At 52.0% G+C, this 12561-nt stretch overlaps 3 protein-coding genes across 3 annotated transcripts; all 3 read left to right on the forward strand.

Annotated features, from left to right (window-relative positions):
• Positions 1–461: 461 nt before the first annotated feature.
• On the forward strand, positions 462–2087 carry PV08_09703 (uncharacterized protein; the record flags this gene model as incomplete). The annotated part of the gene is made up of 1 exon (XM_016384019.1): positions 462–2087. The coding sequence occupies one exon, from the start codon at positions 462–464 to the stop codon at positions 2085–2087; it is 1626 nt and encodes a 541-aa protein (XP_016232642.1).
• A 5528-nt stretch (positions 2088–7615) lies between these two features.
• On the forward strand, positions 7616–9044 carry PV08_09704 (uncharacterized protein; the record flags this gene model as incomplete). Its single annotated transcript, XM_016384020.1, has 3 exons — positions 7616–7991; positions 8064–8402; positions 8455–9044. 3 exons carry the CDS (start codon positions 7616–7618, stop codon positions 9042–9044), a joined length of 1305 nt encoding a protein of 434 aa, XP_016232643.1.
• A 1705-nt stretch (positions 9045–10749) lies between these two features.
• PV08_09705 (uncharacterized protein) lies at positions 10750–12308 on the forward strand (the record flags this gene model as incomplete). Its single annotated transcript, XM_016384021.1, has 2 exons — positions 10750–10877; positions 10928–12308. The coding sequence occupies 2 exons, from the start codon at positions 10750–10752 to the stop codon at positions 12306–12308; spliced, it is 1509 nt and encodes a 502-aa protein (XP_016232644.1).
• Positions 12309–12561: the final 253 nt, after the last annotated feature.

Raw genomic sequence — 12561 nt, forward strand, 5'->3', positions numbered from 1 at the left:
TTCATTTGCTGCCACTGCTACATCGGAAGCGAATTACCTGAGGCCCGTTCGCAAGCCTGAGAACGTTGGCGGCAGATGCTTTTAGTCTTGGAATGCGCAATCTGCGTTCCGGACTCTACATCCCTGCTGCACCCGTCGGCTGATTGCCTCGACATCTAAGAGTGCCTTTGTAAGTTGGGCCACCTGCTGGACTTACAACCTCGTCACACTTCTCTGACGAACAACAGCATATTAAGCTATTCATCCTGGCTACCCTCGGCGTCAGAGTCTCCCCTCTCCCCCAATATCCCAGGTCACCCACAAATCCTGGCTATTATCACCTGTCCTGGTCTGCTCAGACCAGTCCGCACAGCACTCCAGATACCCAGGATTGGCGGAGGGAGGGAAGCGGAGGAGTGCCGCAGGAGGATCACCCATGGTCGCGTCTGGGGCACCAGCCGCACGAGGAGGCTCATAGGTACATGTCACAAACTTCACCAACAGACCGGGCATCGAATACCTCTTTCGCTCTCCCCGGGACGCAGACTGCTGCATCTCAGGCCGCAGGTCCCAATGCAGACTCCTCCAGGCCAAGTACGGCGAGTTTTGCCAGGACCGAAGCATACAGCAACTTGGACGGGCCCGTCCATGGGAGGCAAGGAGCAGATATCAATTCAGGATTCGAGTCACGCCGGCCATCAGCCGACTCCAGCGTCCAGACTCCTTCTCGGGCCTTTGGTGTGCACAGCATCTTGAACCCGCAGACGGAACCCGAAGGGCAGCCTCTGGCGGCGGCAACAAGCAGCCAGTCACATGCTGGTTTTCCCCAAGGACCGCCTGAAGAATCACCTCGTGTTCGAAAACGCACGGATCTTCGATCGTCGGCGCAGGAGCACTCTCAGTCCGGTAGTGCACGTGTTGGAAGGCGTGTGCTCACGCCAAAATCTCCCGCCGTCCGTGCGGCGAGTCTGGGTGCCAGGAGAAACCCTACGTTTCACTCCACCATACAACCCCTCCAACCCTTTTCCGGGTCGACAGGCCGGAACTACACTGCTGAATCCGGGCCGTACAGGACCTCAGAAATCCCACCTCTTCCATCTTTGGCGATAGCAACGGGACCGAATCTGCCAAGCATCGCGCCACTCGAGCCTGGTACCCAAACGCGCTCTGCGCCTGCGCCTGGGAACTCTCCGCGGGGTCTGGAGTCTGTCGTTACGCACACAGCAGATCGAGCTTTGCCGGGTCAGCCAACTTACTCAAGGATTGAACAGCCTTCACCTCTATTCCGCTATGGTCCTGGCCAGCCACTCTCTCAGCCCTCGCCTGCCCACAGAGGGTTTCCACCGAGCGGGCCTGGCGGATATGGTCATGAAACCCATCTACATGGCCCCCATGAAGGCTACCAAGCAGGGCAAACGTCTATGAATCTGACTTTGGACACGGACCAAGGACCCTTGGTTCTTCCTGTGGAGTTGGACCTACAACAAGCTTCGAGGGTGGCAGACGAGAAAAGAAAGCGGAATGCCGGTGCGTCAGCTCGTTTCCGGGCTCGACGGAAGGAGAAAGAGAAGGAAGCTTCTCAGACAATTTCAGGTTTGCAGCAAGAAATGAGGGACTTGATCGAAGAGCGAGATTTTTATCTCTCCGAACGAGACCACTTTCGTGAGCTTGCTGCAAGACACGGCGCCAACCCGCAACTTCTACAACGTCCTCCATCACCCAGGCAGCGGCGACTGGCGGCGACGGCAGCAGCGGCTTCGGCAGGTCCAGCACCAACCAGTGGCGCTAGCTCTGAGCCGCAATTTGGCTCGGAAGATTCATATCGCGAATATCACGACAGAGAGTCTTCGAGTCAGCGCCGGCGGACCGGAGACTATCAGCCAATTTTCGTCGCAGCCTCGACTCAATCGCCATCTCAACCGGGGTACAGCGGATTTCCACCGCAGCCTCCAATGCCTCTGCCACCCCCTCCCACGACGACGAGTTCCTCCTACGCAGCTTCCCGATCGTTGCCACCGGGACCGGCAGCGCCTTCCATTACAAGATCGCGGTCGTATGATCCTTTCCACCGAGACCCTTACGATCGCACATGGCCTTCAGGTCGATAAATAAAAGCAGGGTGTGTAAAATATCCAGCCTGAAACCTGTTTTCCTTTCTATTCGACATGACTATACCTAGAGAGACGACTATGAGGGCAACCTCAGATGCAGCATCCTATACATTGAATGATGGGACATGATTATGAATGAACCGATGATCAGAAAACGGATGCTCGACTGTCGTCACAGGGGGCGCATTTTATACCTTTTTACCGAATGCAAAATCCGACGTGATATCAATGATATCTCGTTCGAGATAAACCCGAACCGACTAATACTGTTATTTTCCTTTTTATCGTTCTTGATTTTCAGCATATTGCATGTGCAAGATACCCCGGGGGCAGTATTTTCTTCTCAACTAATACACCTTTTTCTTTGGCGGAAAGTGGTTCGTGGTGGTTGGGAGCTACAAGACAGAAACACGAAATGGAGCGCAAGGCAAGGACCAAGTTGAAGCGAAGACCTAGAATAGGTCAATTGGGGCGACGGCTGGTGGAGGATGAGTGACAAAGATCGAACCACCTTTCTGGCTGGTTGTTTGTTTGTAGAATGGCATAGCATGTGGTATCCACGAGAGATGATCCAACGGGCCATGTATGGAGTCATTGCTCTGTGCGGGAGTATACTACATAGACACCAATTTGATGTTGGGCAACTTCAGCTCAGGTTTGCTTTGACATGGCCCAACCCAAGTGCCATGCACGAGCGTTTGGGTCAAATAATCAGATAATCAGATTCTCAGTGTCTTCGCCTGCGCAGCCCAGGGCACCTGTTAAGTTGTCGTCAGCCTTGGATGAAGCGAGCGATGGGCTGCACAAGCGAGATGAGATGATGCACGATCTATTGTTGACCGTTGAGCCGTTGACTGTCAATTTTCGCTCCAGCTCTAGACTGTACGCTCAACTCAACTGAGTCAAGACTCAACGCTTGTGCGTGCACTGTCACCTTTTACACCGAGACTGCTTGAGGGAAAAACGAGTCTAAACCAGGCGAAGCGAGGAGACTAAAACAGTTCAACGGGGTCAACCCATGGAATTTAATGCTACAATAGTAAATTACTCCGTGCAAAGTCCAACCCACTCGATTTTCACTCCGGGCCCAAATGATAAGTTCGTCGTGGGCCTTGCATGGCCTGGTGGTGTCCCGCGGTTGGGCCAACTTAAGATACTTCTACGAGTACTCACCTACTGTAAATGGGTACCTAACTGTACTACCTGCCTACCCGTGTAACGGAGGAGCCCTCGTATTTCGTAGCCAGGTTTTGTACGGAGCTCACCTTCTCCTCTTCCTCTTCCTCGTCGTCGTAGCCATCGTCGTAGACTCACTCAGAGTAAGTAGTCTTGTAGTTGTAGGCAGTAGGCCGAGCTTGTACCTAAGTATGTCCCTAGGTACCTAGGTACCTAGTTTTACCTATGAAATATTCATCCGAATATTACTCCGCAGAAAGCATACCTCAAACCAGGCATTATTGTCTGCCACATTCGGTTTCTTGGGGGGTTTTTTTTTTCACTTTCTGAACTCTCGCTGCTGCAGAATGCGAGTATCAGACCACTTACGCCTCAGGCGAAGACTTTCTCAATGCAAAGCCAAGGCACCTAAGCATCTACCTCTATCGAGAGCCCAACCTTATAAAGGTGCTACAAACAACCGAAAAGCTACCTGTAGGTACTGTATGTAGCTTGGCGCGGAACCGACTGGATACGAGTTTATCAGTCTAGATTGCGACAACTCGGCAGTATTATTTGTACGAAAGTTTCACGATCACGCCTCCCTAGCCAAGGATTCCGGTTTTTTGGGGTTGGGAGTTAGAGAAACGCCTTCGTACGGGTGGAAGCTCTTTTCAATTTGTCCTTCGTTTGATTTATCTTTCTTAGGGTCCCGCAGTTACGGAGTCCGAGAGACACGATCAGAAAAACTTTCCTGGGCGTCACGAGTCGCGAGTCATCAGGACTACTGTACAGCCCATGGTCCGTGTGCCGTAGACCGAGGGGGCCATAGTGACCGGATAGTGGGTTGACAATAGACAATAGCCCTCTGGAGCCTCAATTATATTTGTAGGCTTTTACGGCGGGGGGGGTGGGGGAGAGGGGGGCCCGGGTGTTTTCTTTTTTGGGGTCTGGCGACTCTCCCGAGCCACGAGGCAACTAACAAAACGTGCTTCGCTTCGCTACTCACTAGCCTAGCGGAAGGTAAATATTGTAGTAACAATACTTTTTGGTGGTACGGAGTACGGAGACGGTACCTACAATAAAGGTAAGGTAGGGAGTAATAACGTAGCCAGCCCACTTCCGGCACAGGAGAAGGCTGAGACACACGACACAGACCACCACATACGGACTCCGGTTATCCATCCCGCTCTCCATTCTTTTCTACTCCACGATACACTTTGCATAGAAAATCAATGCACGGTAGATCCAAAAAGATAAAGCATGAAAAAGGCAGGTAGGTAGCCGGCAACTGCAATGATAATAATATCATTCCGGGTATGCAATGTGGACATGAATATCGATTTTTCGCTAATGATAATAGTGAAAACAATAATAATATTATTCATGTGCCCAGTTGGCAGGTACCTGACCTACAGTACACTTTTACCAGTGAACGACGATGGTGGCGCTCGGGAAGAGTCAAAGACATCGTCACCGTCGGCAAGACGATCAAACGGGTAAATCCCCCGAAATCCTTCCTCTATTGGCCGCATTGAAAGTTGGGCAACAACTACGACGACGACGACGACAACAACAACAACAACAACAAACCACAGCCGCAAGGGCAAGTGACAGCAGCCTCAAACGGGGATTGTCGCCGTGGCCCCAAGTCCGTTACTGCAGCCTGTGCTCGAAGGTACCCTTAGTAGGTCTAGTTAGCAGGACCATTTCGATCTACAAGATCTATCTAGAGGGTAGAGTTCAACAACGTGAAGGGGCTTGGATGACATCGAAGGTTACAGGTCACCTACTGTAGATGCAGAGGAGGGGAGAGGAGAGTGTCAGCTGGTCACTTCAGTTCCATCAACTGTGATCGAGTGCGAACGTGACTTTTGGCGGATGCTGCGCATCCATCTAGTCGTATTGGCTGGCTCCAACAACAACAGGTCGGTTACGATTTCATGCATGGCTGCCCAATATGCACAACAGCCCCCGGCTAATCATCAACGGCACTAAGAAAGTCAATAGTCAGTGGGGGTCCTCCTTGCACCAAAGTTTATTAGTTTGGTGGCAGAGCTAGTGCCTGCATTGCATTGCATTGCATTGCATTGCATTGCATTGCATAGCATGACATGACTTTGACACTGGCATGGCCGCATGGCACGGCTGTCCGTCAGTAGCCGGGGGGAGAAAAGGAGGGGGGGTGGGGCCAAAACCTTACGTACCTCCTGTACATAAGGTACAGTACGTAGATAGTCGATAGCAGTGCCGAATCGCTCACGGGACAGTACAAGGCTTACAAGCACTCCGTACATACATACCTATGTATAGCGTACAAGTGGGCGTTGACCATCTGACCTCGTCTACAGAATACATACATACTTGTACACGCACTGTGTGGATAAGAGTCTGCAACCATCGACTGGCCAACTTACGAGTAGAGTTTTGATATTCCTTCTTTTGGTCGACCCGACCCATCCCTGACCGCGGGATGAGCGTGACACAGACTACTGTACTTGGACAGCGGCGGCTGTAAAGGTTAGTCCTTGTGACAGCTGTCAAGGCGCCTAGCTACCAGGAGATCGCTCGAGGGACTAGTACGACTACAAATACTACAAGTAGAATAGTAGCCAAGCGTGTGATGATGTGACCTGAACACAAAATGAAGGCAATTCGAATCGACATCGAGATCTTCCCTCGCTTCCATGCGTCCTGACGGAGTATTACCATCGCCAGAAGGCTCGTCTACTTGTACAAGGTCCACGGGTGCTCCGTACAAAAAAACCTCACATATGGTACTCTAGTATCCCGGATCGTTTCGTCTTTGGATCCATCACTGCCGCTTTTTCGTCTCCTTCTGTAGGTTATGCAGGCAGGTCGAGGTGGCCACTTGCAATATATCAGTCAGAAGGTCGGCAAGAAGCAAAGCGCTTGGGTTCCACCGGGACCCCGACCGTCGCCCCAAACAATCCATGCATTATCTTTCTCTCGCCTGTGCATCGTGCATGACTGGGTCGCAGTTATGGTTGGTCACTTGCAGTGAGGCGACCCCTGGAGCAGGCTTTGGACACGGCGCCTCGCAAGCTTCTCACACGCATTTGCATGCATGCAGTCACTAGTAGGTCAAAGCCCAGGGATGCTTACAGTACATGACCCAAGCAGCCACTTAGGCCGGGAGGCTTGACTAGGGGCAGCTCAGGGCGTTTTCAGGGGATTCTGCGATCATCTGCCCTCTGTGAGATCATGCTGTAGATGCATCTTTGTGTCTTTGTCCCTTTGCCCAAACCCAAAAAGTCAATTGGCGGGCCCTCGGGACGACACGTGGCGCCGTACCACTGCAGGACATTTGTGCGGATGATGAATGGTTGGTATCCCCGAGAAGGTTTCGCTGGTGTTGGTGTTTGGTGTTTAGTTGAAATTTAGGTCGAGTAGTCACTCACACAGCAAGTATGGTTCCCGTGGCCCTGTGAATTACTCAGTTCGGATAGTCACACGGAGGCACCTCGCTGGGAACAATTAGGCGAGGGTATTCCTACAATAATGTTCATCTGCCGTTGCCGTCCGGATGCGCTTGTTCCGCAAAACAGCTTGGGATACTCCATGAGCAGCATAAATCATCCCTGGCGGCATCCGATACAACTATCAGTGGGATGTATCTGTCTCCACAAAGGTTGTGTTCTTCCACCGTCGTCCATCGCAAGGGAAGCTTCTCACTGCCAAACTCCAATGCTGCGGCGGCATAGTTGTCCAGCGGGGCGTCCAGCGGGGCCGCCCAAGATCAACAAGCCTCGGTGGGATGTGAAATATCGGGCGTAGTAGTCAATTAAGCTCTTCACTCTTGTCATGTTCGTCTCAGCAATGGTAAGAGAAGGGGCTTTGATGATTGCTCTGAACACTGCCAGACGGGGAATGTCCTTCTCATGCGAACTATGAATACATCAACCACGGGGACAGGCAAGGTACATGCACATTTGTGCTTGCATATACCGTGTCCTTTTCCTCCTAAATAACTGCTCTTATTTCATTTATGCTTATCTATCGAAATAGACAAGAGAAGAATAAAATTGAGTGTTTAAGCCGTGAATTCATGAGCGGCTGCTCCTGAGCAGAGAGAGGGACAAGGCTGACAGCGTTATCGATAAGCTTATCTGTTCCCCGGATTTTAGTTTGGCCGCTTCTCCGAATTTTGTTTGAGCGCGACGCGTCCAAAACGTGACTTGGGTCTCTGCGGTTCTTACACCAATTAACCACTCACTACATCACCAGCGGCGTCGATCTCAATGACTTTTACGTCGCGACTACAACAAAGACATTCAGCGGATTGATCCACCCCTTCTCCGATAGCTCCTTGCTCTACCGCTGAGATATCTATCCTCTCTCACACCATCATGGCCCCCAAGAAACGTAAAGCTGCAAGCAGAGCCAGTACTCCAGCGAAGAAAGTTCGCATTGGAGAAACATCAGACATTCCTGACATCTCACCGGTCGGTCGGCCCAGAAGAACCTCTGTCGGTGTACCGCAGTACAATTTCACCAGACCCAAGTCCTCTGTCGCAAAGCAGACGCCTTCGCAGGCACGAACCTCTGAAGTTGATGTGAAGCCCAAGAGACGAGGACGTCCACCCAAAAGTAGCCCACCAGTTGCGAGCCCTGAACCTGTGACCACAGAGAACATAGCTGGACCTGAGCAGAAAAAGAGAGGCCGACCTGCAAAAGGAGCTACCCACGCCAGCACTAATGGTACTCAACTTGAGCAGAAGAATAGTAAGTCATGATCTGTCCTGACGCTGAAACATGTGGTCATTTTGAAGATCAAGAATATTAACATACAATCAGAACCCACTTCAGCTAGTCTCACAGCGGCAGCTCCAAAGACGTCTCTGGTGAAGAAGCAGGGTGCGAGGGTTGGCCGACCGCGAGGTCCTAAAACTGGAGGCACACCCAAGGCAGCCTCTCCTAGCAGCTCAGAGTCTGAAGAGGTACTTGACGGCACTCCCGTCGTTGGAGATGCTGTCCTTGCCACCGCAACAGTGGAGGAAGACATTCAAGACGTTGACCAGGACGTTCAATATTGGTTGATGAAGGCTGAGCCAGAATCTCGCATCGAGAAGGGTGTTGATGTCAAGTTCTCCATTGATGACCTTGCAGCAAAGACCGAGCCGGAGGGATGGGATGGTAAGTCACAAGAATGGAAATCCTGGACTTGATGTGATACTAAGGAATCCAGGTGTCCGCAATGCGGTGGCGAGAAACAACATGCGAGCCATGCGCAAGGGGGATTTGGCATTCTTCTACCATTCCAACTGTCCCAACCCTGGAATCGCGGGTGTTATGCGCATTGTCGCTGAACATACCACCGACCAGTCCGCTTTCGATCCGGCTCACCCTTACTACGACCCCAAGTCTGACGAGGCCAAACCGAAGTGGGAGCTTGTACACGTTGAGTTTGTCAAGAAGTTTGATAAGTTCATCTCTTTGAAGGACCTCAAAACCTTCTCACAGCAAGGCGGTGTGCTTGCCAACATGCAGATGCTCAAACAAAGTCGGTTGAGTGTCTCGTCGGTTGCGCCTGCTGAGTGGCGATTCATCCTTGGCCTAGCTGGAGAAAAGCCTTCTCTCGGTCATGTCCAGGGCGAGGCGAAGGACGGTTACGAGTCCGACGTCGACGGCGAAGGCGAAGAGACGGCTGCTGAAGGCGTTGGCAACAAGACCTTCGATACGAGCCTCGAGGGCGATATGCAACCCGACCTTTCTTCTCCTGTTAACGGGGCCAATGGCGCCGCTCATGAGCACGACGTCATCACAACAGCGTCCTAAAATGCACGCGAGAATCTCTGAATCTGGATAATGTCGGTGCGTCAGCTGACGATGAAGAGCGATCTCTCTCCATTTTGAGTTCGGCGATGGTTTTTGCTGCTGGAGCTGAGCTCATATGCGATGCAATGTTATCGTTCGGAAGAGTGAAACCACTAATACGTCCAAAAGATGGTTTTGGTGTTGATGGAACATGCAAAGTCAACGGGTATCTTACAGCCCGCAAGGGTGGCTTAGATGGTCACAACGGTTAGGTTCTTTATGAAGTCCAGAAGCGATATCTGGGTCAAATCTTCACATTGAAGATGAGGAATCGAACTGTGCATTTTGCGGACACGGTACTCAAGAACATAGTTACTCAGAAACAGAGATAGTAGATTCTCCCTGTTGAACATAGCTGCTGCTATCCGATAGCTGGATGCGGCTTCTCTGTACATGTCTCGTCATCCAAGACCTCTACTGGGCATACGAGTGAGTATCGCATAGATCGACGAACGCCGTCGCAATGGGTGACGGGTGCTTGCTCAAGACTCCAGGCTCTGCCAGTAGGCTGTAGACCAAACCACCTAGTCGACCCCCCTTCACGTAAAAGTCGGAGATTTTCTAGGGCCACTCAATGTCTCTCCTCGGTACCCGGCTCTGGTTGTTGATCAACAACCGCATGCATACGGTTTCCCATACCCTGCTTTTAGTGTTCTCCATCTCTCAGCCTGCTTGGGCCTGGTGATGCACGTGGTTGTCGCATCCACTCCACTTCAGACCGGCTACCGGGGCAGCAGAAGAGGAGCCCCTCTACCTTGAACGGAGCATGCTTTGCGATCACACCCCTGTTATTAAGCATTGGTAAATACCTTGACCCCTTGACTTCCAGCTTTTGTTTCCGCCTGGTCCGCCTACAATTGCCCGTTTCACTCGCGTCCCTTGCCCTCGAACGGCTGGATAGGGTGCTGCGCCTGGGGTTGATCTTTGCTGATAAACGACTGCTGATAAATTGTCAGAGTACGAGGGCGGAATGCCCGTCTGGTAAGTTCTATTTCCTTATCGTCACTTGTGGTTAGTGAAGCATTTGCCTTTCAGTGAGTTCAGTCGAGTGAGTTACTTGTGGGAGCAAGCACCCGAAGAACGAGGCTGAATGTGCGATGGAGGGGCAGCTGTCTGCGAGCACAGGGCGCTAGTCCTGCATAGGCATTTACAGCCGCTGGTCTCTTATCTGCCCCTCGTTCTCGTCGCCCTGCGGTGTCTATCGCTGCTTGTCCTTTGCACTGCCATTCGGTGGACTGGCACCTCGTCTGTTCCTCTCGACGCTCTCCTTCCATTCTCTGACTACTAAGCTTCTTTTCCGCAGCTTGTTGCGGACCTCAGCGTCTGGCAAACTGGTCGCTCCACCTTACGCTCATCCCCGCCGCCAGTCAAAAGCTCGGATTCTGCACTGAAGAGGAAATTTGTTCCACTCAAGCTCGTGAAGCTATTCGCTTCCCCTCCTTCAAGTGCGCCCCTCCATGGTCGAGAGCCCTTGTTGCTGCATATGCGCGAAACAATTGATTAGAGAGCGAGACAAACAGACCTCGCTTCCTTCGGCTTCTTTTATATGCTGAACTTGTTGTTTGCAAGACCCGTCCTTGGTAGGAATTCACACCGGCTTGTAGTTGTTGCCTCTTCCTTCTCTCGGTTACGTCTATTGCCCTCTCAGCAACGAGCATTGTCTAAGATGTCTGACCTGAAGGTCGAACTTACTGCGCCCAACGGCAGAAAGATCACTCTGCCTACCGGTCTCTTCATCAACAATGAATTCGTCAAGGCCACCTCAAACCAGAAGGTCACCAGTATAAACCCTACGTGAGCTTGGAAATCCGTTATGTCTTCGTGCTCAGCTGACAGCCCTGCAGAGACGAGTCGGAAATCTGCTCAGTCGAAGCAGCATCCGCTGATGATGTTGACAAGGCCGTCAAGGCCGCACGAGCTGCCTTCAACGACCCTTCATGGCGAGACCTTCCTCCCACCGACCGCGGTGCTATAATGTACAAGTTCGCCGATTTGATCGAAGCAAACAGAGAGACTTTAGCCACTTTAGAGACATGGGACAACGGCAAGCCGTACAGTGTCGCATTCAACGACGATCTCGGCGAAGTCATCGGCACGTTGAGATATTATGCCGGCTGGGCAGACAAGATCCAAGGCGAGACCATCTCCACGCATTCCCAGAAGTTTGCATACACTCTGAAGCAACCAATTGGTGTATGTGGTCAAATCATCCCCTGGAACTACCCTCTCGCCATGGCTGCGTGGAAGCTGGGTCCTGCCCTAGCGTGCGGCAACACCATCGTTATGAAGCCCGCTGAACAAACACCCTTGTCTATCCTCTATCTCGCAACCCTCATTCCTGAAGCAGGTTTCCCCAAAGGCGTCATCAACATCGTCAACGGTTTCGGCCGTGAAGCTGGTCACGCCCTCGCTTCGCATCTGGATGTGGACAAGATCGCATTCACCGGAAGCACCCTTACCGGCAAGCAGATCATGAAGACTGCCAGCGTGAACATGAAGAACATCACCCTTGAAACCGGTGGAAAGTCACCGCTGTTGGTCTTTGACGATGCGGACCTTGAACAGGCCGCCAAGTGGGCACACATCGGTATCATGAGCAACATGGGTCAAATTTGCACAGCTACATCTCGTGTCATTGTCCAAGAGGGCGTGTACGACAAATTCGTCGAACTGTTCAAGGAGGTCGTCAAGAGCACATCCAAGGTTGGTGATCCTTTCGCGGAAGACACCTTCCAAGGCCCACAGGTCACCAAGGCGCAATACGAACGTGTTCTGGGCTACATTGAGGCCGGCAAGAGTGAGGGCGCCAACCTCGTCAGCGGTGGTGTCCCACACAAGAACGTTGGTGGCGGCAAGGGTTTCTTCATTGAGCCTACGATATTTACAGGAGTCAAGGACGACATGAAGATCTACCGTGAGGAGGTCTTCGGTCCTTTCGTTGTGGTCGCTTCTTTCAAGAGTGAAGAGGATGCGATTCGGATGGCGAACGACACGACTTACGGACTCGGCAGCGCCCTCTTCACGCGTGACATCGAGCGAGCGCACCGCGTTGCCAGCCGCATTGAGGCAGGCATGGTCTGGGTGAACAGCAGCAACGACTCGGACTTCCGAGTACCGTTCGGTGGCGTGAAGCAGTCTGGTATCGGAAGAGAATTGGGTGAGGCTGGCCTGGCAGCGTACAGCCAGACCAAGGCGGTGCATATCAACATGGGCTTGAAACTATAAGTGGTTTGGACCAGAAATGTGTATGCTGTTCTGAGGGGGAAAGACTCACACACGGATTGCCAAAATGGATACATGTACTGAAGTATTGGGGAGGAGAATGCAATTGCTGTGTAAAGACTACCAGAGCCAAACTTCTACACACGAATAGTGCAAGCTTCCTGGCCTACTTCGTGCAGGTAGAGTGTATTTCATACAATATGCAACGGACTCCAGGCAATTGCAATGACGCCGCTTTTCCGAAATTCGCATCACG

Source organism: Exophiala spinifera (assembly GCF_000836115.1).
Source record: "Exophiala spinifera strain CBS 89968 unplaced genomic scaffold supercont1.7, whole genome shotgun sequence".
Classification (NCBI taxonomy): Eukaryota; Fungi; Ascomycota; class Eurotiomycetes; order Chaetothyriales; family Herpotrichiellaceae; genus Exophiala; species Exophiala spinifera.